We start from the raw sequence: 24202 nt of genomic DNA, 5'->3' as shown, positions 1-24202 counted from the left end.
ATATATTGATATTGATATTGATATATTATAATATCTAAAATATCTTTACATTTTGTAACCGAAAAAGATAAAAATATTTGAGAAGATATCATAAGTAAAGATATTTTAAATTTATTTTAAATTTACTAATTTATTAATGATTTAAAAATTTAAAAACTAAAAGATCTGAGAAAATTTCATTTAGAAACCAAATGTTATGAGACCCATCTTGTCATTGCTTTCATCTATATCTATATATAAAGTTCTATCCCCGTAATAAATAGAGTTAGGAATGTAATTTTATTTATTATAAAGGTAAATGTTTAAATAAATAATAGTGAATGTATACATACAATTATGATTAAATTAGTAAATGCATATAAATCATTAAATATTTAATAGTTTTAAAATTTTTAATACAAGCACATTGTTGATTTAAAAAAAGTAATCTCAATTTTTTTAGAAAAATCTATATATATGTATAAAGTTGTATCCCCATAATAAATAGGGTTATAAAGATAATTTTATATATAATATAAGGTCATAAAGGTAAATATTTAAATAAATAATTGTAATTTTATATATACAAGTATGATTAAATTAGTAATCTATCTCTATATATAAAGTTGTATCCCTGTAATAAATATGGTTAGAAATGTATTATATAATATTATAAGATATCATAAATATAAATATTTAAATAAATAATTGTAAATATATACATACAATTATGATTAAATTAGTAAATGCATATAAACTATACAACTTTTCCTTCAATCTTATCTTTTTTTTCTCAAAATAAAAAAAAAAGAAAGAAAAATAAGAGAAAGTCAAATAGATCGATATGAGAAGCCAATGGGACAGTTGTGGCCCCCGACTTGCTCAATCACCGTTTTCCAGGCGAGGTTGTTAGCTTGCTTAGGAGTCATCAACGATATTGATTGGGCAGTAGTATTCGGCGATGACCCGTTACTATCATGCCCCTCCCGCTCCCCCTTTCTCTACCTTTTGTGTCGAATAATAGTATTGATTTGTAATTATAGAAATATCAGAATATTACTCTAAATTTTTAAAAGTACTTGATTGATTACGTGAGAATTAAAGAAAGGTAAGTTTTCAATTAACTAGTCATCAATGGGTTGCTTGGATTGCATGTTATGGATGGGTGTATAATAATCCTTCATAACCACCCTTCATAACCCTCAATGACCTGTAATTCAAACAAGCAGTAAGTGTTTTTTTATGTTAATTTTTCTTTTGTGTTTATTAAATAAAATGAATTATATTAAGTACTGAAAAAATAATTTAAGCACTTATCATAGGTAATAAAACATCATCTTAAAACATTTATCTTTAGTATATTCAAAATTTAAATTCAGAGGTGAAGCATCAAGATCGAGCAACTCAAGTATCAGTAGCATATATAAGTTTTATATGAGTCTAAAAGGTCTTGGGTTCAAGAAAAGTTATTGAGTGATCATCTATCGCCATGTGGCGTGAGAAAGAACCAATCAAAATACATGAAACTACGGACTTAGTGTTAATCACTCGGATAATTGTCATAATTATTATTCATTAACAAATTTTGATTGGTTTTTCCCCATTACGTCATTTGAGGTAAGATCATCTAAAATTTTCTATGGATTCGACATCCATTTAATTTTTTTTGTTTCAAAATTTCCTTTGAAGTCCATAATTACCAAAAGAAAGATGGGGACTAATTTATGGAAGGGAAAGTGTCTATAGAGACTTCTATTACTCGAAGAAAGAGTCGAAGGACCAAATGAAACGCATCCAATTCTATTGGGACTTTGAATTAAAGAAGCCATACGTCCACAAATTGAAATCAAAGTCCCACGTCGGCGTCAAGTGTGATCCGGTCGGAGCGCAAACAACTTGACCGGAATTACTTCTGGGCCCAATTATTATTTACGTGTATGCTATGAAAATAAATGTCTAAAGAAATAATTCTAGGTTGGATCAAGTATTGCTTCGAATTCAAATTTTGTGAACGGAGAAAATTTATGATTAATGGCAACGAAACATAAAGTAGATTCACAAATTGAAATCAAAGTCCCACGCCGGCGTCAAGTGTGACCCGGTCAGAGCCCAAACAACTTGACAACTTGACCGGAATTACTTCTGGGCCCAATTATTATATACGTGTATGCTTATTATAAAAATAAATGTCTAAAGAAATAATTCTGAGTTGGTTCAAGTATTGCTGGATTCAAATTTTGTGAACGAATAAAATTTATGATTGAAATTGTAATGTTTTACCCTTTAGTAATTTGATTTGACTCGAACTAATTTAACTTTCGGATAACAACGTTCGCATCAGTAAAAAAAAAATCTAAAGAAAATATGCAGCAGCTACTGAGCTCAGCACGTAGCTGTCACGCTCCAATGCTTCCGAGCTGAAGGCGTCTAAGTTAATAAAACAGCGGGAACGTATAAATTTACTGTCAGGACTATTCCGACTCAGAGTACGACAGAGAAGACAACCTCGGCTCAATTCTTGAGCACATAAGAACACCCTGAAATGGCTGAAAAGATTGAAATTTTAATATAAATTTCTCTTAAGCTTACCGACGAATCACGGTTATCCCTCCCAATCCCCAGCACGGCACTAAGCTCCAAGATAGCGCTAGTCAACGGTCCAAAAGGAAGAAAAATCAGACCCGACAAATCATTCTCACCTGTTCTTGATTCCTGGGTTTCTGGGTCTGTGTTGAATTTTCGGTTTCTTGGTTTTCCGATGAAGCCGAGGTTATGGGTCGGCCTGTGGCTCTTGTTGGGGCTGCTGGTCTCGGCCCCTCAGGCCGCTGAGTCGAGGTGCTCTAAGGGCTGCGACCAGGCCCTTGCCTCGTACTATGTCTGGCAAGGGACCGACCTCACCAACATAAGCAGGGCCTTCAACATGGACATCACCACGATCGCGGCGTACAACCCTGACCAGATCCCGAACCAGGATAGCGTCAAGTGGGGGAATAGGATCAACCTCCCGTTCAGATGCGACTGCATCGGCGGTTCCTTCCTCGGACACCAGTTCAGTTACACGACAAGGACCGGGGACACCTACACGAAGGTCGCGGAGGAGTGGTACTCGAACCTCACCACGGTCCCCTGGCTGCGGCAGTTCAATAGTTACTCGGATGTCAGTATCCCCGAGAACTCGCAGCTGAATGTCACGGTGAACTGCTCGTGCGGGGACGCCACCGTGTCGAAGGACTACGGGCTCTTCATCACGTACCCCCTTCGGGAGGGGGAGACTCTCGAGACAGTCGCGAACTCCGCGAATCTGAGCACCGAATTGATTCGGAGTTATAATCCTGAAGCGAATTTTAGTCAGGGTAGCGGGCTGGTTTATATTCCTGGAAAAGGTAAATTTTTCCGTTTCATGGCAGGATCGAATTGTCTTGTATTGGTGGATTGCGTAAATTAGACTGGCTACCTAGGGAATTCAGACTTGTGCTTAATGTTGAGAGTGCTTATATGGACCTGGAATTTCGGGTTCTTGCTTGTGAGGTTGAAATTTAGAGGCTGATGCGGCTTTTAGCTGGGCTGCTTTGAGGGTAGTTTTGCGGTTATAGACTCGACTTTCATACGTTTGATCGAGGATAAACATCATTGAGCTGCAAACCTTTTATTAGGATTGTCTTTTTATGTTTTGGACATGTCCACATGAGTCCCTAAGTTACTTATTCCATGGACAGAGTCTAGGAATGTCCGCCTTCTCGTCTGTGCCAGGCAAAACTGTTCGGATATGAACCCTTTGTACATGAAGAGTATGCTCAATTTAGCTGCAATGATACTGTCGTCGAAATGAGTTTGCCTCATTAAGAATTTTTATTTTCCTTGCAGATAAAGATGGAAATTACCCAGCTTTGACATCGAGGTAACTTGCTAGTTATTCCAACCAATCGCCACAAATGTGTCAAATGTGGCGTCCTTTTTTTTTTGTCCCGATGCATTTCCCACTTCTTTATCCTGCTTGCTAATCTCATTTTACGTCCTTTCCCATTTGCAGCACAGGTGGTTTGCCCCTCCTTGCAAGTTTCTCTACGATAACGCCATCCCATTAATACTCGTAGCAATCTGACAGTGGTGTGCCTGAATTTTATTTTGACTTGTGTGGAGCAGGACTATCAGGTGGAGTTATTGCAGGCATATCAATAGGAGTGGTTGTCGTGGTACTGGGATTGGCGTTCTTTGCCTATGCCGGAATATACCGGAAGAAGAGGGTGAAGCAGGCAGTATTGCTCTCCAGGTCCCAGCAACAGTCGGCACAAAGCGGAGAAGGTACTGTTTTTTTATTAGGCTTATGCCCTCTTGTCATATTTTTGTGTCGGAACTTTTGCAGAACAAACACCGGAACAGGCAAAAAGGATTTCCATTCAAGATGAATTAAGAGAAACAAGGGGACCCTTAGCCTTTGAATTTTTCTCTCTTTTTCTTTTTAATGTTTGAGGGTTATCGTGGGTGGTACCGATTCTTCCACATTCGTTCAGAAGGCATGCTGTTGTGCTATAATAGAACTGGAATTAGGCTTGGCCGCTTAGGGGTCGGGGGTATTCTGATGGGAGTCATTCTAATTCTAAGAATAGGTTCATGAATTTGGGGATTTAAAAAAAGTTTCACAAAGTTAGGAGAAAAGGTAAGACTGATCTCAATTAGTCAAGATCTGCTCTGTATTTCATTCGAGCAACTTCTCCTCAACATTGGTTTATGAATGAGAGTCCTTATTTGGTTTTACTTACCTGAGAGATATATATTGTCGATAGAAAAAATATAGATGTTTTCGATGTTGAAGCTCGATTTTTCTAATAAGCTTCTTGCGGTTTTACTCATGTGTAGATCCAGACAGCTCCTTGGTCAAATCTTCTGAATCCGCTGGTCAAGCAGGAGGTGGTTTGGGCATGACAGGCATCACGGTTGACAAATCTGTGGAGTTCTCATATGAAGAATTAGCAAAGGCAACCGATAACTTTAGCCTGACTAAGATCATCGGTAGAGGTGGGTTTGGGGCCGTCTACTATGCGGAACTGAGAGGCGAGGTTAGTGACCACAGAACCTTTGTTAGCGGAAAAGTAAAGAATAGAAAAGGAATCATCTTGTATAACACTCAATAATAAGACTTTCGTTGTACAAAATATTCTCTAGAAAGCTGCTATAAAGAAGATGGACATGCAAGCTTCAAGAGAATTTCTTGCGGAACTGAAGGTCTTAACACACGTTCATCACCTGAATCTTGTAAGATTCCTTTCCCGTCCCAATTCTGTTTATGCCACCAGAAATAAGTTCTGATGCAGATATTTTTTATTTTCTTGGTTTTATAGGTGCGGCTGATCGGATATTGTGTGGAGGGTTCACTCTTCCTCGTGTACGAGTTCATCGAGAATGGCAATCTAAGTGAACACCTTCGTGGATCAAGTAGGACTGATACATGATGACCGTATTTTCTGCTAAGAATAATTTGGCAGATAATGATTTTTGTTTATTCTCGTTTTCGACAGACAGGGAGCCACTTCCTTGGTCCATCAGGGTTCAAATTGCGCTCGATTCAGCTCGAGGTCTCGAATATATTCACGAGCACACTGTCCCAGTCTACATTCACCGTGACATTAAGTCGGCGAATATATTGATAGACAGGAACTTCCATGGAAAGGTTGGCTCGGTCTCTTTGTGGATCTTTTAAAAAGCTACATATCAGCAATTGGACTTAAAAGTTGAAAATTCATTACCTCAGGTTGCAGATTTTGGATTGACGAAACTAACTGAAGTTGGAAGCACATCTCTTCCTACACGGCTTGTGGGAACTTTTGGATATATGCCTCCAGAGTAAGTTGAATCGTTGAACTCTTGAATAGGAAAATTAAAATTAGCCAGCCAAGTTCAGTTGAGGACTTTCTTTTTTCTCATTCTTTTCTATCTGCAGATACGCCCAATATGGTGATGTCTCTCCAAAAGTTGATGTGTATGCTTTTGGTGTTGTCCTCTACGAACTTATTTCGGCCAAGGAAGCTGTGGTCAAAGACAACGGATCAGTCGCCGAGTCGAAAGGCCTTGTTGCTCTGGTTAGTTTCTCACATCTCTCGCCATGCCTAAGTACTTGGTAATATTTATGACAACTAATGGTAAATTCTTCGGACGCGTGTTTGCCTAGTTTGAGGAGGTTCTTAACCAACCTGAGCCAAAGGATGATATCTGCAAACTAGTTGACCCGAAGCTTGGAGATAACTACCCGCTCGATTCCGTCCGAAAGGTACGAAAAACCCTTTGTGGAGTGCTTTGTGATCGTTCTGTTACTGCTAATGCACCTTCCAAAGAACTCACAGTTTTACGAACATCACTGAGGCTTTAGCAGCCCTGCATTCATTTGTTATTTTGGCTGCTGTTTTTCTATGCATGACGAGTTTCCATCACAGATGGCCCAACTGGCAAAAGCGTGCACTCAAGAGAACCCGCAGCTGCGACCAAGCATGAGATCCATCGTGGTCGCCCTCATGACCCTCTGCTCCACAACAGAGGATTGGGACGTCGGTTCCTTTTATGAGAACCACGCCCTGGTCAATCTAATGTCAGGAAGATAGAAACATCCGCCTGATCGAGGTTCTTGATGATGACACGGGTTGGTGTTTCCTGTTCTGGAGAACGAGTTTCATGTTCACACGAGTTTGTATATTGCCTTGTATATTATTATGGGAGACTCTGTAAGTTCATTCTGTTGATTTCTCGTTTTCCCTTTAAAGTAAGAGGAGAGTATTTGAAGTTTATATTTTTATGGAGCATTCTCCTTTACAACGAGCATTGAACGTGTAACGATTGGAATCTTCCTTTTTCGTTTTTTTATTTAATAATAGATTTGATTAATTTAGAGAAGAATTATTTATTTTGCTTTATTTTATTTTGAAAGGGATGATATATATAATATTTATTTATTCATTTAGGAAAAGGTTGCTGATGCTTGAACTGGACACTCCAAACCTCCCATTTAAGACCTTACTCATTAAAAAAAAAAAAAAGGCCTACCACTTAAGACCTCAAGGACTCGACCATGTAAATCAAGTAGTTGACACCGCGCACTGAGTGGTAATTTTTTGCAATTTGCTTAGTAATCAACATAGTGACACATAAATGAATATGCATATAAATTTTTTAAAAAATGGGTAAATGTCAAATCCCAAACAGACATGATAAACATTATTACAAACATCACTTATCCCAAAAAAGAAAATATTGAAAGATTATGAGTGAATCACATAAGTAAAATTATGATGGCGAACAAATATGTAGTCAAGCCGTATGGAACGAATGACATAAATTATAGGGAGACAAACATTATGAGCTAGTTACATCAGTAAAATCATGATGGGGAACAATATGTGCTCTAGTTCGTATGGAGCAAATCATATAAATTATAGACAATAACTACGTAACAATACGTAACGGTGCATATGAAAGGTGGAGATACTGTGTATATAGGGTGTTTAGAAACAACTGTGAGTAGAATTTCGTCTTGTATTTACGAAAAATTTAGCACATTGAACTTGAATGATGTGACGTATTTCGAGTTATTTCCAATAATTTAAAAAAAAAATTTCAAAAAAAATATTTAATTACATATATTACTACATACATATAATATGAACACATATTCAAGATTTATTGAATATAATACTAGTCGAATATAGTAAAAATTCATTTAACTGAAATTGAAAGGTCAATTCACATGGAGCTGAGAGTTTTACACTATGTTTGGTTTTAGAGTTAAAATCACAAAAATTTTAACTCAACACACTATACAACAAAAATATATATTTTCCAAATAAAAATATTTAATTTAACTTTAACTCAACACACTATACAACAAAAACACACGTTTCCCAAGTCAAATTTATAATCTCATCTTAGTTGTCATTTTCCACGATCAAAATCAAAGTTATTTTAACTCCAAAACCAAAACACACCGTTAGAATTCGCATACGTGACACAACAATATTTGGTGCCTCGGGTTTTATATATTATAATTGTTAGTGGATTCAAACCAGCCCTGACTTCTGCTGATTATGTAAATTTGTGTAGTTTGTTATGGCATATATATATGCCACGACTTCGGGTGGCATGGCATTCAACTGTGCTTAAAATCGAGAAGCCAACACAACTCTAATTCCATATGGCAGATTCAAAGACAGAAAATAAAGTGAATTATAATTTAGTATTTCCCGCCTTCGACTCGCAGCTAAGAGATCCCAGGTCAAGTTTTGACGACGGGTCTCAGGTACCGATTCATATTCTCTATATCTATCAACGACTATTCGCATGGGTCTCCCTTGTACAACCGAAAATTCGATGATAAATAAATGCTCTAATTTAGACTGTGATTGGGCTTCGCATTAGTTCAATGGGCCTAATTCTTCGGCCCAACCCAAGGAGGGAAGGCCTAGATCTCTCTCGAACGGTTGGACTTCCTTCGCCGCCGGAGCCGACCATGATCCCCGATTCCGACTTCTTTTTCTCTTCTGTGATTTCTTCTTCCGCAAGAAGTCTTTAACATTAGCACGACAAACTGCTCCATTGAGCCATCTCCGGCCGACCAAGGAACCTTCACGCAGAGAACGCAGGGGGGGAGAGGAGATGGATTTCGAGCTGAGGAGGGCGAGGGAGAAGCTGGAGAGGGAGCAGAGGGAGAGGAAGGAGAGGGCCAAGGCTAGATTGGAGAGGGAGAGGAAGGCCAAGGATGAGACCCGGAAGCTCAGGGAGGCCCTCGAGGTTGTGCAGAGATCTCGCCGGATCGACGCCATGGAAGCTCAGCAGAAGGTACTGACCTAACCCCTGGTTTATACTAGTTTATCAGACATGGGTTCAAACATCCGATTGTATCGCCAGGATCTGCCCGTGAGATTGATTTGTCTCTGTATCGAATTAAGATCGACGGATTTCTCCTGTCGATAAATTCGGTGGATTTTGCTATGCGGTAGCTTCTGCAGTTGAAAGATAGTGAAGTTCGATTTTTCGATTGATAGACAGATATAGCTCATTGTTCTTCTGTTCATAGCAAGAGGCAGTAATGGGTTCAGATTTGGTGCAATGGAAGAAATTTCTGGGTATCATCATCTGCATCTGTTTCTCCCTGTTCTTTTCAGATTCCTTCAATTGGCGTCTTCTTTGTCGATGTATTCTGTAATTAGTTTTTGACCTAGAATTGGAATTCTTGTGTTTTCTCAGGCCGAGCAGATGATGCAGGAGAGTTTACTTGCCGGTAAAGGCATCGTGTTTTATCGTCTTTTGGAAGCTGTGCCTTACCACGGTGCTGGAGATAAGATCAAACTGCCGCCTTCTACCTTCACTGAATTGTCTGATCAAGGCGCTTTTGACAAGGGACCGATCTACTTTCGTCTGTCAGTGGTACAGCAGGAAGGTCCCTCTGATATGAATGTTGATGGTAAAGAGGATGCAAGAACTACTCATTCGGGCGTACTAGAGTTTATGGCAGATGAAGGTTCCGTTGGTCTTCCTCCTCACGTGTGGAATAATTTATTCGGAGCGGATTCTCATGCTGCTTCAGCAAATCGTTTGGTTGAGGTTCATTATGTTTCGCTCCCGAAAGGAACTTACGCGAAACTTCAACCGATGGGAGTTGGCTTTTCGGACTTGCCCAACCACAAGGCTATTCTTGAAACTAGCCTACGCCAGCATGCCACACTGTCTCAAGGTGATATTTTCACTGTGAGTTATGGAGAACTCACGTACAAGTTACAGGTCCTTGACTTAAAACCTTCTTCAACTGTGTCTGTTCTGGAAACTGATATAGAGGTTGATATAGTCAGTCCCGGTAACGGCTCGGAGGGGACAAATCAGCCTGTACTCAGCCCCCTCAAGTTTGGAGCATCAGAGTCTGGAGTTATTGAGGAAGGTCACTATGCATATTACAAATTTTCTATTGATAATGATGTCTGGGAGAAAATTGCTTCTGAGGATGCTAGAGTGGAGGTGAAGGTAGAACCTGAGACCAGTGATGGAGATACTGATCTTTACTTGTCTAAGCATCCCCTTATCTTCCCAACCAGACATCAACATGGATGGTCATCACATGATGTTGGTTTGAAAGCTTTGATTCTCAGCTCTAAGGATAAGAATCTCACAGCAGGCACTTACAGTATTGGAGTGTATGGGTTCAAAGGGACTACTAGATTTCGGATATCGGTGGCTGTGGAAGATAATATCAAGAGGACAGTGGGCCAACAAGCTGCATCCTCTTCGTCATCCATAGAGATAGAGATGGACACTGTTGAGTGTAGAAACTGCAAACGGTACATACCAAGTAGGACTATTGCATTGCATGAAGCCTACTGTAGCAGGCATAATATCGTCTGTCAGCATGCTGGTTGTGGGATTGTCCTCAGGATTGAGGAGGCTAAAGACCATGTGCATTGTGAAAAATGCGGGCAAGCCTTCCATCGAGGAGAGATGGAGAAGCACATGAAAGTATTCCATGAGCCACTCAGCTGTCCCTGTGGAGTTGTCCTAGAGAAGGAACAGATGGTAAGCCATGCTAACTCTAGTTTCCTCCCTGATTTCTTTTTGCCGGTGGATCCTGGTTGGATTTCACCGAAAACTACTGCTGAGATTATCATCCTTAAAAATTACAAGTTTGTTTCCCTGGTTTGGATATTAAGTCACACTAGTATGTTGTTTAGTCCTTATAAGATTATTGAAATATACGACCAACCAACATTTATCGAATTTGAAAGAGTCAGAATCCTCAATATCGTCCCTATTTATGCTAGAAGTCTGGATGTGGATGGTGCTAACCATGTTTCACTTACCTTAGCTGAAATTGTTTGTTATGTGCTCTGTCAACGAACAATGCTTTAGTAATTTCGTATGATAGTGCTATACTAATCCTAGAATTTTATATGATAGTTTAACATGCTCATGGTAAATGCTCAACTTGGTTGGATGTATAGTTCAGCTACAGATTCTGTATTGAATCCTCTGATGGCTTTCTCATGCATCAGAGAATTTTGACCAACTAACGAGCAGTCAATTACAGCACATGGTTTTGTGGTCGAAGGATATGTTCTTTTCGCAAATAATGTCTACTTGCTGTCAAACTCTTTGCTTTCAGTTGACTTGCTTGTGTTTGTAATAGGATGTTTATTGACGTTTTTCTAAATCTTTTCTGTGCAGGTAGGGCATCAAGCCTCAGTCTGTCCCCTGAGGCTGATCACGTGCCGCTTCTGTGGGGACATGGTTCAGGCTGGGAACTCTGCAATGGATATTCGTGACAAACTAAGAGGGCTGTCCGAGCACGAGAGCATCTGCGGGTCGAGAACTGCCCCTTGCGACTCGTGCGGGCGTTCTGTCATGCTGAAGGACATGGACATCCACCAAATTGCCGTCCACCAAAAGAACTGAGAGCTTGACTGGCAAGTCGAGTACTATCGAGCTGCAAATTGCAGATATCGATTTGCAAAAAGTCCAATTGTACTGTGTCTTATATGGTCCCGGCAGCTCTGTATCTATAAATGGCCTGCCCTTTGCGTCTTATGCTGATTCTTGAGATGGTTCGTGGGATTTGTATATTCTTGTGTTGTAGTTGATGATTATGGTAATGTTTGGTATCCTTTGGTATCTTTTGATTTAAATTACTTTTATCGGATGTGCTCGTGATCTTCTTGCGGAGATAATTCGAAACTAATCGGTTGTAGTGTTTAGCTTCGTATAGCAATGCGGATCGACTAATCATATTCATTGGTCGTACGACGACGAGTAAATCTCTATTACCTGAAAGTAGAAATATCTTTGTAGGGATCAAGCAAGAAAAGAAAGTCAAATCACGTCACGGGTCAGCGTTCACAAGGATCTGGACGGCCCATAATAATTTCTGCCGTGCACCCGCACACACCTGATACCTCTCTATTACCTAAAAGTAGAAATATCTTTGTAGGGACCAAGCAAGAAAAGAAAGTCAAATCACGTCACGGGTCAGCGTTCACAAGGATCTGGACGGCCCATAATAATTTCTTCCGTGCACCCGCACACACCTGATACCTCCACTACTTGCCTCGTAGATTCAAACGTAGAACCGGAGGGAAAATGGAGAAAGCGAAGAACTGCAAAAACCTCTGACGAGTGACGACGCGTCTTCTCCACTTTCCCTCTTCTCTCACTGTAATCCCGTTCTTTCCTCCACCGGAAACTCTCCATTTCCGTCACCGGAGCCCTAATTCCCCTCCTGAGAGGCGGGGACGTCGGTTCTCCGATGGCCGAAACACTAAGCCCTAACCCTACCTCGGCTCAGAGGTACAGATCCGTTGCCGGCCGGATCCAGTCTCCGCTGAGCCCCTTCTTCCTCGGCTCCAATGACGATGATCTCGAGCGGGCCCAGGCGCGGGCCGCGCGTGCAGCAGCTATCCGCCGCAAATCCATGGCCGCTCACGCGGTTCCTGTGCAGCAGGATGCGGAGCCCTGCCTAGGGAAGCAGCAGATTCTCGAGCTGTTGCAGAATTGCATCAAGCTTGCCAGTGAAAATGTATGGCACTCGCTCATCCTCTTGTTTGATTGACGATTTTGATAGTTAGGTGAAGCCTGAGCTACTCTGGAGTCTCTTCAGTTTTAGGCAGGGTCGCGGATTAGTTTCCGCACATTTTAAGGTTGTTCTAGTAACAATTTTAGCCAAATTTGAAGGTTCTCATTCTACTTTGTGTTTAATGATGGCATATTAGGCCCTTACATTGCCTTATTCAACGAAGAATGAACCCCCAACTCCCACCATTGACAAGGTTACTATTGTGAGATATACTGGCGGAAATATTATAGTTGAAAAGAACTTTTTGTAATTCATAATTAGGGTGAAGATGAGATTGGCATAGGCAACTTAAGTATTAGCACTACAAGAGAATTTTAGACATAGAACATGGTTTCACTAGCAACTTTTCTGGATTTGGGTTCCGTATGGGATTGTGCTCCTTTTCTTATGGTTATTTTTTGCTTGAACTGTGCTGTGCAGAAAATCAATCAGAAGAATACATGGGAGTTGGGATTGATTGATCATCTCTACGAGATTATTAAAGTTGAAGAAGAGAGCGATGCTGAGACAAATTTTCAGAAGGTACAAGGTGACCCTTATTGTGTTTGTACGAATTCCAAGTAACTATGCATTCTTGGTTGCTCCAATGGCAGTATCTTGCGCTGGCAATAATTCTTTTTCTAAGAACATAGAATGGACATAGTATAAGTGCTTGTGCAATATGGTCAGTTCTAAAATGTTTTTAGTGAAATCCAATCGGCTATTCAAACAGCTGTCAGTAGCCAGTTGAATTGATACAGTTTATCTAGTTAAACTAGCTCTAGAAACATTAGAAATATGTCTCTTCTTCTCTGGCTAATTTTTTGGGAGACTATGCAATCTGTCACTGATTCACATTTGAAATTTGATCTGGTAGTGGGAGTCTGAATTACTTGCACATCATCCGATGATGGTGGATCATGACATGGACAGTAACCATCACCAACCTTTCTGCTCATCCATGCTGCAGTTAATAGCAAATTTGTCCTTAACATTCTAGCATCTGCATGATGCATGTTTACTTCACGTGCACTGCTTCTAATAGTTGAATCTGGAAATTGAAACCTTAATGACATTTTGAAGGTGATAACTCCAAGGTCCTTTATGTTATTTACACCGACTCCCTGTATTTTAAATTGGGAATTTGTCATATAGATCTCCTTTATTTGCATATACTATATCCAGGCAAGTTGCACCTTGGAAGCCGGGGTTAAGATATATTCATTAAGAGTCGACTCAGTACACTCAGAGGCCTATAAAGTCCTTGGAGGGATCAATAGAGCTGGGCAAGTTGATGAACCAGGTTAGACTTACTTGTCTAGCATTCTGGCAGAAAGTGAAGCATGTTTCGTAATTCTTCCTTTGCACATGGAATCACATGATTCCCTCCTATAGAAATATATTCAGCAAAGGGTCTGTACTATTTGCAAGATTTAATCATAACCTTGTCACTTTTTCATGTCTTTTGCCTCTGAATTCACTGCTTCCTGTAATGGCAGATGATGTTGAGGACGGGCCTGTTGGTGGAGGACATGAAGAGGGCCATCAGAAGAAAGAAACCGACAGAAAGGTTTGAGTTCTAACCTTGACCTGTATAGTGGAGTTACTAACTAGAGCTATTGGCAGTTTGTTTCAAGAAAAACTGTGAATGAATTGCCTGGACACAAAATTATAAGCTAACAGAAGCCCTTCCATGCAGCTCTCACCATTATCAACACTTGAATCATCCTTCGAGGCTCTCAACTTAAAGAAACTTGATGGTGATTGCACATTCTCCTTTTCCTTTCTTAGCACTATGGTATCTGGGTTAGAATTTCTCATGATTTTCTTCCTCCATTTTCAGTTGCATTTGCAGTGGATCCATTATACCATCAGACATCTGCACAATTCGATGAAGGCGGAGCAAAGGGGTTATTGTTGAATAACCTTGGTGTCTTTGGCAAGTGCGCAGTACTGTTTGACTCTATGGAAGTACCTGGGAAGTGCATCCCATGCAATTCGCAGCAAGATAAGTCAGAGACAGTTGATCTTTCTTTCGCTAAAGGTGTGTTGCTAGGGTAATATTTCTATTTTATTCCTGGCATCTAATATATTGTCGTGTAATTATGTTTTCCCTGTAGTTACCCTCATACCCTGTTCTCTTTGTAGAAAATGCTGAACAGATGGTAACAAACATGCGAATGAAGGCTGAGATCTCACCGACCCTCTGTACAATAGTGAGCCAATTTGATGAAGATAATAGAAGACCAACAGAAGCCACATCTTCATTAGAGGAGACAGAAGGACAAGAGGATACAGTTTTGCCTAATGGTGGTGAATTTGTTGCTGATTCATTTGACAATGGGAGCAACTGGGATTTCCATCAATATGATGATGCTGATGTAGGTGATGGAGACACCAGCTTTGGGGATCCCGCTGTTCCCAGTCATATTGAGGTATGCTCCATGGATATAGTCATGCCACTTTTGAACTTCTGATATGTCCATTGTCTTCGAGCATTTTAAGTCAGCAATGACCAAATCATTTGCTCATGAGCTGTGAAAATCTTTGCAGGAAAATGAAAATCTTGGTTTTCGTGGGCCTGAAACAGAGGATGAATCAGAGGAAGTTGAAGGCTATCTCTTTCTTAGTTTGGGGATGAATACCAAGCAGAATGCTTGGGCGGGGCCCGACCATTGGAAGTACCGTAAACCTAAAGGTATGGCTGATGCGGTAATAGGTGGCTTTATCGACTTCTTTTTCTGTTGGGCAAGGTTAACATAACATTCATTGAGTCTGCTTATAGGTTTAGAGGAAAAGCAAGCTCCTGAAAACGGTTCAACTGTTACATCTAAGAAGCCGAGGAATAAGAAACAAGCAGAACCCGAGCTTGACTTTACAGCTTCCTTGGACAAGGATTGGACACACATCTTTGCTCCTCCCAAGAACCCTAAGTCGTTATTACTGCCTGCTAATCGAGTACCATGTAACACAAAACTTCCAGAAGATTGCCATTACCAACCCGAGGATCTGGTCAAACTATTTCTTCTTCCAAAAGTGATGGTAGGCTTGCTCCTAATGAATTTTCAATCTGCTTACAATTTTATCCCATAAATCACCCTCATGCATCCCTAATTTTTTTTATTTTTTATTTTTCAAAATTTTTGCTTGGGATAGTGCCTTGGGAGGAGACGACGAAAGAAGTCAGGTATTCATTTTTTCTTTTCTAAGGCAAAACTCCATGGTTCTTGCTGCATATTAAATTCGTCTGTTGCTGTGGATGAGGAAGCCTTGCTTAAATTTCAGATGGATTGGGGCAACCTTGTGATGATTATGGACCATCAACATCTTGGGATGGTGAAAGTGTGTTCGGTGGACCGTTTGATGATGGAAACGATCACAGTGATGCAGAAGATGGACTCGACACTCTTGTTTCTCAGCCTCGCCAGGTTGGTCATACGATTTGTCTCTCTTTTGTTTTTGTTTTTTTGTTTTTTTTTTGGGTATAAATGACCTCAACAGTCATCCAGATAGAGCATCTGAAAAATAAAGGATTGCCCTGTTTTGTTGTCCTAACTGTTATACTTTCCCCTTTTCACTCATCCAAAATTCAGGTAAACAAAATTGAAGTGCAGTATGACAAGACCTCTAAACAAGTAGATGTCCAGGCATTGAAGGAGACTCTATGGGACCACACACAAAGAACTTTCGACACGTCCGTTCAGGTACATTAGTTAATGAAACTCGTATGTGGTGCCTCTCTCTATTATCGAAAGAATAAACAGTAATCATCATGTTTCCGTTTTCTTTATGCTAAAGAAGGGCCTGGAAGATGGTGTCTCGTTCAAGCAGATTTTAGCTAGCTTTCCTGCAGACTGCAGAGCTGCTGCGACTGGTGACGTCTCCCCTCACTTGTGTTTCATCTGCCTCCTGCATCTGGCCAACGAGCACGGGTTGACAATAAATGGTTGCCCTAACTTGGATGATCTCAGCATCCATCTTCATCGTCCTGTAACGACTACCAGTAACCATGGCTAGTGATTCCGCACGATGAACCATTAATGTTTTGGTGCTCTCGAGGAGTGTTTTATCAATGTGGGTGTTGTATTTTTGTTTGTAAATTATCCAATGACTCTTCGATCGACTTCATGTATATGGAATTGCTCTGAAGCTAGAAGGTTCTGGTGATTACGGTTGAAAATTTGGTTGTGATCGGGGATTTGATTTATCGACCCTTTAAGAGTTTAGCCCGTGTTTTATTTACATTTGTGATCATGCGTCTTACAGAGGCAGTGATCATGCATCTTAATGAAAAACACTGGATCCGCATTTACTTGTAGTGATCATGGGCCAGGATCGGCAGGTTTTGTGGGCCCATTTTGATTCTCGACTCTAATGGGCCTCCTCGGTCCAGGATGATAATCGTATCCCAAAAATTATTACAAACAAAAAGAAAAAAAGAAAAGAAAAATGAGAAAAGCTAAAGCAGCAAATGACACGTTCAGTTTACAATTACAATTATTCTTAGTGGCGGGTGTTATCTATGAGGAAAGAATTCATGGCAATGAATGATTTGATATAAAATCCCGTAGTACATTATATGCAAAGACTATTGAAGGCTTATAACTTAACACGAGCAACAATTATAACCTTGCCATGCCTTATGACAGTCCAGGCATATAGCTCTAAACTATGACATCAATATAACAATTGGGGCGACGGCCTTCCGTGTGGACTGGCTTTTCTCCCCTCGGATTGGCCTAGTCACCTCAAGGAATATAACTACGAATGGCAATAAGTTTGCAAAACTTCCCATCATTTAGTAGATTGTGAGGATTACCTTTTGGCAGGCCTTCATCAGACGGTATAGTATAGCCCGAGGCTGAGAGCTCCTCTCTTCTATGCAGACTGGACACTTCCATGAGACTAGGACTTTGCGATCCCTTCTTTCCATCCTCTTTGACGAGCCCTCAGTTCCCACATTGCAGTCAGCTTCTTCTGTGCTGCTAATGTGGCTTCAGCCTTTTCTCGTGCTTCTTCACACGTTTCCATACCTGAGTTGCACTTGTCTGCCTCTTTCTGATACTGCGATGTTAACTTCTTGGCTTCGAGCAGAGCCATGTCAGCGCGCCTCTGACTTTCCAAGGCTTCAACTTCTCGAAGTTTTAGTTCTTCGGATAGCAGGTCAGCGTAATTCTTCTCTGTGACTTCACCAACCTCGGGATCATGCTTTACACAGTCTGCGAGATGACAAGCAAAGTGACAGGTATTAGCAAGGAAAACTTCAGTCAACCATTGTCAATTCATCATTTTCACAACTGCAAGCTGCATTCAAGTTAGAAATGCCTGAACTTTGGGAAAGGACTTTTTGCTAATGTTAGCATGCATATCCATCATTTCTAACACTTAAGTACATCATGTCTGTTGGATCGGGTGAAGCTAAACTTCAAAATGGAAAATCACAGGTAAAGGCTCAAATTGAAAGACGGACAGATCAGCCAATAATCTGTATGCTTCTTTTCTTGTTGACAGTAAAACAAGGTGCCATATATGCATTAGAGCTACAAACTTCAAAAGGCGAGTTTACAATCAAAGGAAAGACGGGCTTGTCTTAAACTGAATGATGCATAAAATAAATCAGGCGCATGTATCTTCACTTGAATTTTCACATATCTTGAATAAAAGTCAGTCTCCATAATAAACTCTGTTAGAGAAAACTAACCTGCAAAGGAACCATTGCTCAGTGCTGCAAAAGAAAATTGGAGACAGACTTAAGTCAATAAATCAGCAAATGCACCATTTTAAATATAAACTTTTAAACATGGTAGGTACACTTGCAAGCTAGAAACTAAATAATGGCATGGAGATTGGACAAAAGCAGCATTAGGTGCAACTGGAATACTTTTTCTTGCAGCTGCATATATGTAGAAGCATATAAATGACAATACAGTCAGATATGAGAAAAACTTTCACACAAGATATGCACTATTCAAAAAGATGTGCACTATTCCCTTTAAAGTTTTGTGCCACTTAAGAATCCAACCACAAAAAATCGTCCACTCATACGGCATTACTCCGCGTGTTCTAACTAGCAGCATCAGAGCATTGACTTAGTTATATCATATGATTAGCTTATAAGTCCTACAAGTTCACTGCCCAATTCCATCAATTGTGACTAGCAGCACTGAAGCGAATAGACACTGGAATTATATATATCCTTTTGATACTGTTTTCCTATGCTGATGTCAATGTTAAAAGACATGATGTCATGGCCCAAAGGAAAGAAAAAAAAAAGCTGTGAATGTGTAAGAGTAGAATCTAGCAATAAAAAACATGAGGGAACTCTCGCTGGCAATAATAAGATAAATGAAGATGGAACCTACACTACATGATTGTTAGAAACATGTTTGAATCTAACATCAAGAAACCCTACGTACTTTTCTTGCAATAAAAAAGTAATGCAGCTATTTCTCGCTTACATTCCGTCGAGTCATTTCTAATGGCATCTGCAGGTATAACATCGGCAAGAAAATACAAGCCAGCTAAGGAAACTGACAAAATAAGGTAAAGAAAGGCCTCTTTGTGATCGAGATGGAGAAGAAACCATTAAGTTATACCATACAGTGACGATCTGGGGTCAAGTGTCAACTAAATAGTTAAGCTCCAGGAGCATAAATCTTCTCTGCATATCATAGTTGAAATAAATGAATTACCCAGCTGTAACTGCCTACAGCTTATATTATCAGTATGCTAGCGATAGCTTTTATAAGATCCCAAATGATTCCTAGGTGCCCGCAGCTTATACTATTCGCATACCAGCATATGCAAAATCCCCAATTATCTACACCAAACAGTGGGATAATCATGATGATAATCCATCAGCTTATCGATGCATTGAGCACAGATTCTACGTTTGGCAGGAAGACTAGTGATTAATCTACCATGGTCAACACGGTGTTCATTAGTCATTACCCAACTTAAGAACTGCCTAACTAATGAAATTTTCGCTACAATTACATAGATTGAGTCGACAATTGCAATTCCGAGTTGAATTTCGAAGCAAGAAAAACCTGAAAGAAGAGCTCGCAAAGACATACTAAACTCCTACCTATCTCCAAGCAAGCTTGTCTAGCCAGCAGGATAGGAAACAGGAAAAGCGTGGAGATCACTTCGCGCAACCAATCGGAAACAACACAGTGACCACAGCATTTACTGGAGCACGACACGAGATTAATCTCTACAAGTTTTCATATATGAAGAATGCACAGCCTAAGGCGAAATGAGGACAAGATGCGAACGGATCTAAACGGATTCGGGGAGCTAGAACTGCAGGCGTGGAACGAAGATCAGATCCGGCGGGTTATGAATCGAGGTACCTTCAGGTATGGAGAGCAGAGGCTGAGAAGAGCAATCGCACTCGCAGGGAGAGCAGGCGGGAGAAGACGAGTGGCTGAAAGCGGCGATCCCCTCCATGAAATGCCAGTACAGAGGCGGACCGAGGATGTAACCGATGATGCAGAGGCCGACTACTCCTAATCCGACCCGGACCAGCAACGGAGTACAAGCTCGAGCTTGATTCAACGCCATAACCGCCCTCTCTCTCTCTGAGCTCAGCGGGAGGGAGCGGAGAACGAAGCTCTGTCGACTACTGCGAACCGCGTCGAAGCTTTGTCCGGCGGACAGCGATCTGGTGCTCTGACCTCACCTTCTCCCTCTCTGATCTGCACAGTTCTATTGTGTCGGTAGGCTACTGCACTTTGACTCCGCCCATATATCTTTGATTTTCCGTTTTCAGTTCAATCACGAGCACAAACTAATCTCGTTCGGATATCGACTTAACTATATTAATTTGTTTACGGCTAAGCCACATGGTTCAATTTTTTTTTTCTCAAATTCTTAATCTGTTCGGTGAGAACATGAAATATCCTCAATTTATTAGTTAAAATTGACCAGTATGACGTGAAAAAAATATCGAAATTCATGACTTGGGAAAGTTTTCACAGTAGGGCCGACAGTTTCTTACCTGGACGGGCAAGAATAGAACTACTCCTTCCTTGGGGTTATTTATGACTCAAATTTCATCGATCGGGATTTGTAGTGCAACACCAACTATGCAACATCGATGGTAGAATATATAGGAGTTTCAGTGTCGCCGAGCTTTCTGGATACTGGCAAGTATCAGATGACATGACTCCACGAGACAGAAGTCGCGCTGTAAGCTTTTTATTTGTTAAATCGTCTCCAAATCCACGACCGATAAACATAAGGATGTTCGAAACCTAGTCTTTCATGTTTTGAGCATGATCAGGCAGCACTACACAGGAACTACAACAACAGTAACAATCGCTGTCGAAGTAAATCTCGGCAGAGTCATCTCTCAAGTTCGAGCATTGCAGCAAAGCTCTGTCGAAGCGCCTCAGGGTGTTGTCTGTAACTATCGGGCGATAATAGTGTCCATGAGCAACATTCACACGGACCTGCCGAGCCCACTCTGCTATTGTCAGGTCATCCTGAAATATCAAAATTAAAGAGGCGTGAGATCACAATTTCAAAGATCAGAATTGATCCTCAGTTGCTCTGTCAAACATTTTGAAATAAATTCAAACACTATTTTCACGCTATGTTGCTGATTTACGGCTCAACAGAAGTGTATCCATGAGTATGAATCCCTCGTGAACTAATGCCGGTTGCGATATTACAAGTTCTAAATCCAAGGTGAAAGGTCCATTGTATGACTCGCTTGGAATCTGGCAGTCCAAGTGAAATCTCTGAGGAAGGCAAATCATAAGTCCATCACATGCCCTCCATTTCGAGTAAAAATGAAACTCAGGACGTCTTTCCAGCTCTTAGGAACGAATGGAAAAAACTTAGCTAAGTTAAAGAGACCAGAACCGAAGATCAAGATGAGCCGTGGAGTAGTTTACTGACCTTGGATGCTTGGAAAGCCTTAAATAGCAGCCAACAACGCTGCTCAGAAGCAAGCGGTGAGGCTCAAGACCAAGCCCGCAGACGACAATTGCAAGAGTACGGCATATTGCAGAGAAACGATCAGGAAGAAGGCAGCAGTAACTTAGCCCTGAGTCATGCATTAAGATCCTAAAGAAAATGAACGCCGCCACCTGTGGACATATAAGATTCCACGCATCGAGTAATATTCGTACAAGTTATAAGCTTGTGACATATTCTATTCTGATTGATGCTAAAAAACATCCTCATTTTCCCTATATACCATAGTACACGTCTTACCATACCGAAGAAATTAAGTAGGATGGAAAAAGAGATATTGAAAAGGTTGGAGCTCTCACAGTCTGTGTATCCATGGCCTCGTTCCGGGCAATGAAGAACAACAGGAAACAGTTTAGTTTTAAGAAGACACGCGACAATCTCCTCATCATCGTCCTGCAATTGAAAAAACAATATAGATATAGTTTTACCAAGTATCAGCACCACTGATAATGAATATATGTTCGGCATAAACTTAGAAATCGGAAATCCCCTTGCTGAAGAACTGCTCAATTAGAATAACTCAAGGATTCCAGAAATAATTAGAAAAGGGTGCTGCATTTCGTCAATAGAATATGACGATGTCGGACTAAGGCGCTGATAATGCCCAAGCAGCTGAACCTGAGGAGTTCATAGGGCCTTCTACAGTCCGAGATTTCCAGAAAACGGCATCATATAATTTGTAATTTTTAGCTGCAAAATGTCGCTTCGGTTAGAAAAGAGTCATGAGATCCCACAATTAAAACAACCAAATAACTATCTATGAACTTAATTCAGGTAAACAATGTCCGGACACCAACTCAATTGCATCCTTTCAACTTTACTCTCGAATGTAACAGTTTCGAGCACTTACTAGCAAACAGCAGCATCCTCGTATCGGGATGAGATGCCATCACCGCAAGAAAAACAAATATGAATCCATTATACACTTGGTGGCAACTGAAACATGCGTTTGTGCCTATATTCTGAATGCCTCTAACGAGCATGCCAAGCAATCGACTACCTTGAGCTACTAACAACTGCCCTGGCTAAAATATCTTTTGACTATAAAATGTTTTAGAATATAATAAAGAAACGAGATTCGAGTTATGCGAAAGAGTGACCTTGAGCAGGACTAGAGCATCAGAAGCTCTTTTGCAAATTCCTTCCAAGATGACCGGAACCGCAGCAGGCGGTACGCTGCGTATACATCCGGGAAACAGTGACGAGATAAAAGAATGTCAGACTACGAATCTTAAGACAGTTGGAAGTTACCGAACCTTAGCCGAACAGTTGAGCATCATCACAATCACATGAGAGATGATCAGAACAGCTGCGGGTGAACTGCATAGTACTGGACCCAGCTCCTGATGAATCTCGTTGTCCTGCAAGATACAGGGAAATTCCCGATGAATATTGCCCCCATTATCAACCTGAGAAATAGTCCACCTGTGCACCGAGCTTGCTACGATGAACTAATCCAAAGCACCATCCGTGGCGGTCATCGAAGAAAGTCACTGGCGGGTGGCACATTGGTGTCCCGAGGGTGACTTTCCATGGTCCATAAGATGTCTCTTCGGATTTTCTGATTTTCATTTACAAAATCAACTATTTCTGGATTTTTTTTAAAAAAATTTGGTGGATATTATCGGTACCAAAAGCCAATATCTTTTTACAGAAGAAAAGGACACTAATGTTTGACATTCCATTTTTTCTTTAATGGGTACGCCGTTATCCGAAAACTCAACAGAGCTTGACTAATCCAATTTGAGTGGGATCGACCCGTTAAGATGGTAGAACTCTTCTAGCATGGCTAATATACATGTGTTAAAAGTAGTATAATATATGTGTCTAAATATGCATATACAACTCCCTTGATGTGCCCATGCAGTCATTCCATTCCTTTTTTTATGTTTAGCTTTGTGAGCATCATGGTAGCCAAGAAAATCAATAAAAATATAATACTGGAAGAAAAACAAAAGGGTAATAAGCATAGATAGTATCAATTGTTGTAATTTGAAAGCACAAGTAGGACTGTTTTCTACTTAGCAAAAACAAAGAAGAAAACAGTAGGACTCTTTTCTTTAGTACAAAGGACTATAAAAACAGTCGCATAAGTTTTTACCATTCGGAATGAACCGATACTCTTGAAATATGGTATCAATACATACGTTTCTCATCTTCAAAACATCTAATGGCCTGAGCACTTTTTATCGAAATCTGACATTTGAGATTGACATATGAAAATTGATCCATCATCATACGGCAAACAGAAGAGATACGTCCCGTCTGAAGCTCGCGTCTCTGTATCTAAAGCTGAGGAATGTTCCATAGTTCCAGACATATAAGGATCAATGCATAAAAATTGATAGTTTCGCAAAATCGATTCACAAAGGACTGCAACAATATCTGGATAAGATTTTTCTAAAAGTAAAAAACATTTAATTACCTTGGCAAGAACAAAAAGAGCAAGTTCCCGACTATGATCGCTCAGGACGTCCCAAAACTCCATTCGCATTCTCTGGTTTTTCTTATGGACAATGTTGAAAGCTTCGGCCATAATGGCATTATTACCATGCTTCGATGATAATAGAATTACCAAGCACCTTTGAACGCATCTTGTAATCTGATATTTCTGAGAACTCTTTCAATGAAATAAATTATGAGCTCGAAGTGAAGAAGTAATTG

The 24202-nt window shown here is 40.4% G+C and overlaps 4 protein-coding genes and 1 long non-coding RNA gene across 7 annotated transcripts; 3 read left to right on the top strand and 2 right to left on the bottom strand.

The window, feature by feature from the left end:
* Window positions 1–2468: 2468 nt before the first annotated feature.
* On the top strand, window positions 2469–6864 carry LOC116205490 (lysM domain receptor-like kinase 3). Its single transcript, XM_031538116.1, has 12 exons — window positions 2469–3362; window positions 3844–3877; window positions 4010–4014; window positions 4123–4281; window positions 4837–5036; window positions 5143–5232; window positions 5319–5412; window positions 5496–5647; window positions 5729–5820; window positions 5918–6056; window positions 6146–6244; window positions 6408–6864. The coding sequence occupies exons 1-12, from the start codon at window positions 2738–2740 to the stop codon at window positions 6570–6572; spliced, it is 1854 nt and encodes a 617-aa protein (XP_031393976.1). The 5' UTR covers window positions 2469–2737; the 3' UTR covers window positions 6573–6864.
* Window positions 6865–8450: 1586 nt separating this feature from the next.
* LOC116205144 lies at window positions 8451–11641 on the top strand. The gene is made up of 3 exons (XM_031537641.1): window positions 8451–8799; window positions 9208–10524; window positions 11173–11641. Exons 1-3 carry the CDS (start codon window positions 8617–8619, stop codon window positions 11398–11400), a joined length of 1728 nt encoding a protein of 575 aa, XP_031393501.1. The 5' UTR covers window positions 8451–8616; the 3' UTR covers window positions 11401–11641.
* Window positions 11642–12069: 428 nt separating this feature from the next.
* Window positions 12070–16760, top strand: LOC116204648 (condensin complex subunit 2). 2 transcript variants are annotated; one of them, XM_031536828.1, is made up of 13 exons: window positions 12070–12517; window positions 12995–13096; window positions 13739–13856; window positions 14053–14123; window positions 14253–14313; window positions 14397–14597; window positions 14702–14988; window positions 15107–15251; window positions 15339–15595; window positions 15710–15740; window positions 15839–15981; window positions 16147–16257; window positions 16352–16760. In XM_031536828.1, the coding sequence occupies exons 1-13, from the start codon at window positions 12248–12250 to the stop codon at window positions 16568–16570; spliced, it is 2016 nt and encodes a 671-aa protein (XP_031392688.1). In that variant the 5' UTR covers window positions 12070–12247; the 3' UTR covers window positions 16571–16760. The 2 variants fall into 2 exon arrangements, with proteins under 2 accessions (XP_031392688.1, XP_031392689.1); XM_031536829.1 differs by having other exon boundaries at window positions 12071–12517; window positions 16355–16760.
* A 265-nt stretch (window positions 16761–17025) lies between these two features.
* On the bottom strand, window positions 17026–20294 carry LOC116204649. Its single transcript, XM_031536830.1, has 3 exons — window positions 19909–20294; window positions 18255–18278; window positions 17026–17772 (listed from the first exon to the last, which is right to left on the bottom strand). Exons 1-3 carry the CDS (start codon window positions 20117–20119, stop codon window positions 17459–17461), a joined length of 549 nt encoding a protein of 182 aa, XP_031392690.1. The 5' UTR covers window positions 20120–20294; the 3' UTR covers window positions 17026–17458.
* Window positions 20295–20737: 443 nt separating this feature from the next.
* LOC116204650 lies at window positions 20738–23054 on the bottom strand. Of its 2 annotated transcripts, XR_004156389.1 has the most exons (5): window positions 22795–23054; window positions 22639–22714; window positions 21838–22228; window positions 21461–21651; window positions 20738–21042 (listed from the first exon to the last, which is right to left on the bottom strand). It is a non-coding gene; the product is annotated as an uncharacterized LOC116204650 (long non-coding RNA). The 2 variants fall into 2 exon arrangements; XR_004156388.1 differs by having other exon boundaries at window positions 21838–22714.
* Between the last annotated feature and the right edge of the window lie 1148 nt (window positions 23055–24202).

Source organism: Punica granatum, chromosome 4, assembly GCF_007655135.1.
Source record: "Punica granatum isolate Tunisia-2019 chromosome 4, ASM765513v2, whole genome shotgun sequence".
In the NCBI taxonomy this organism is placed as follows: Eukaryota; Viridiplantae; Streptophyta; class Magnoliopsida; order Myrtales; family Lythraceae; genus Punica; species Punica granatum.
This window is presented reverse-complemented; position numbering and strand designations above follow the sequence as displayed.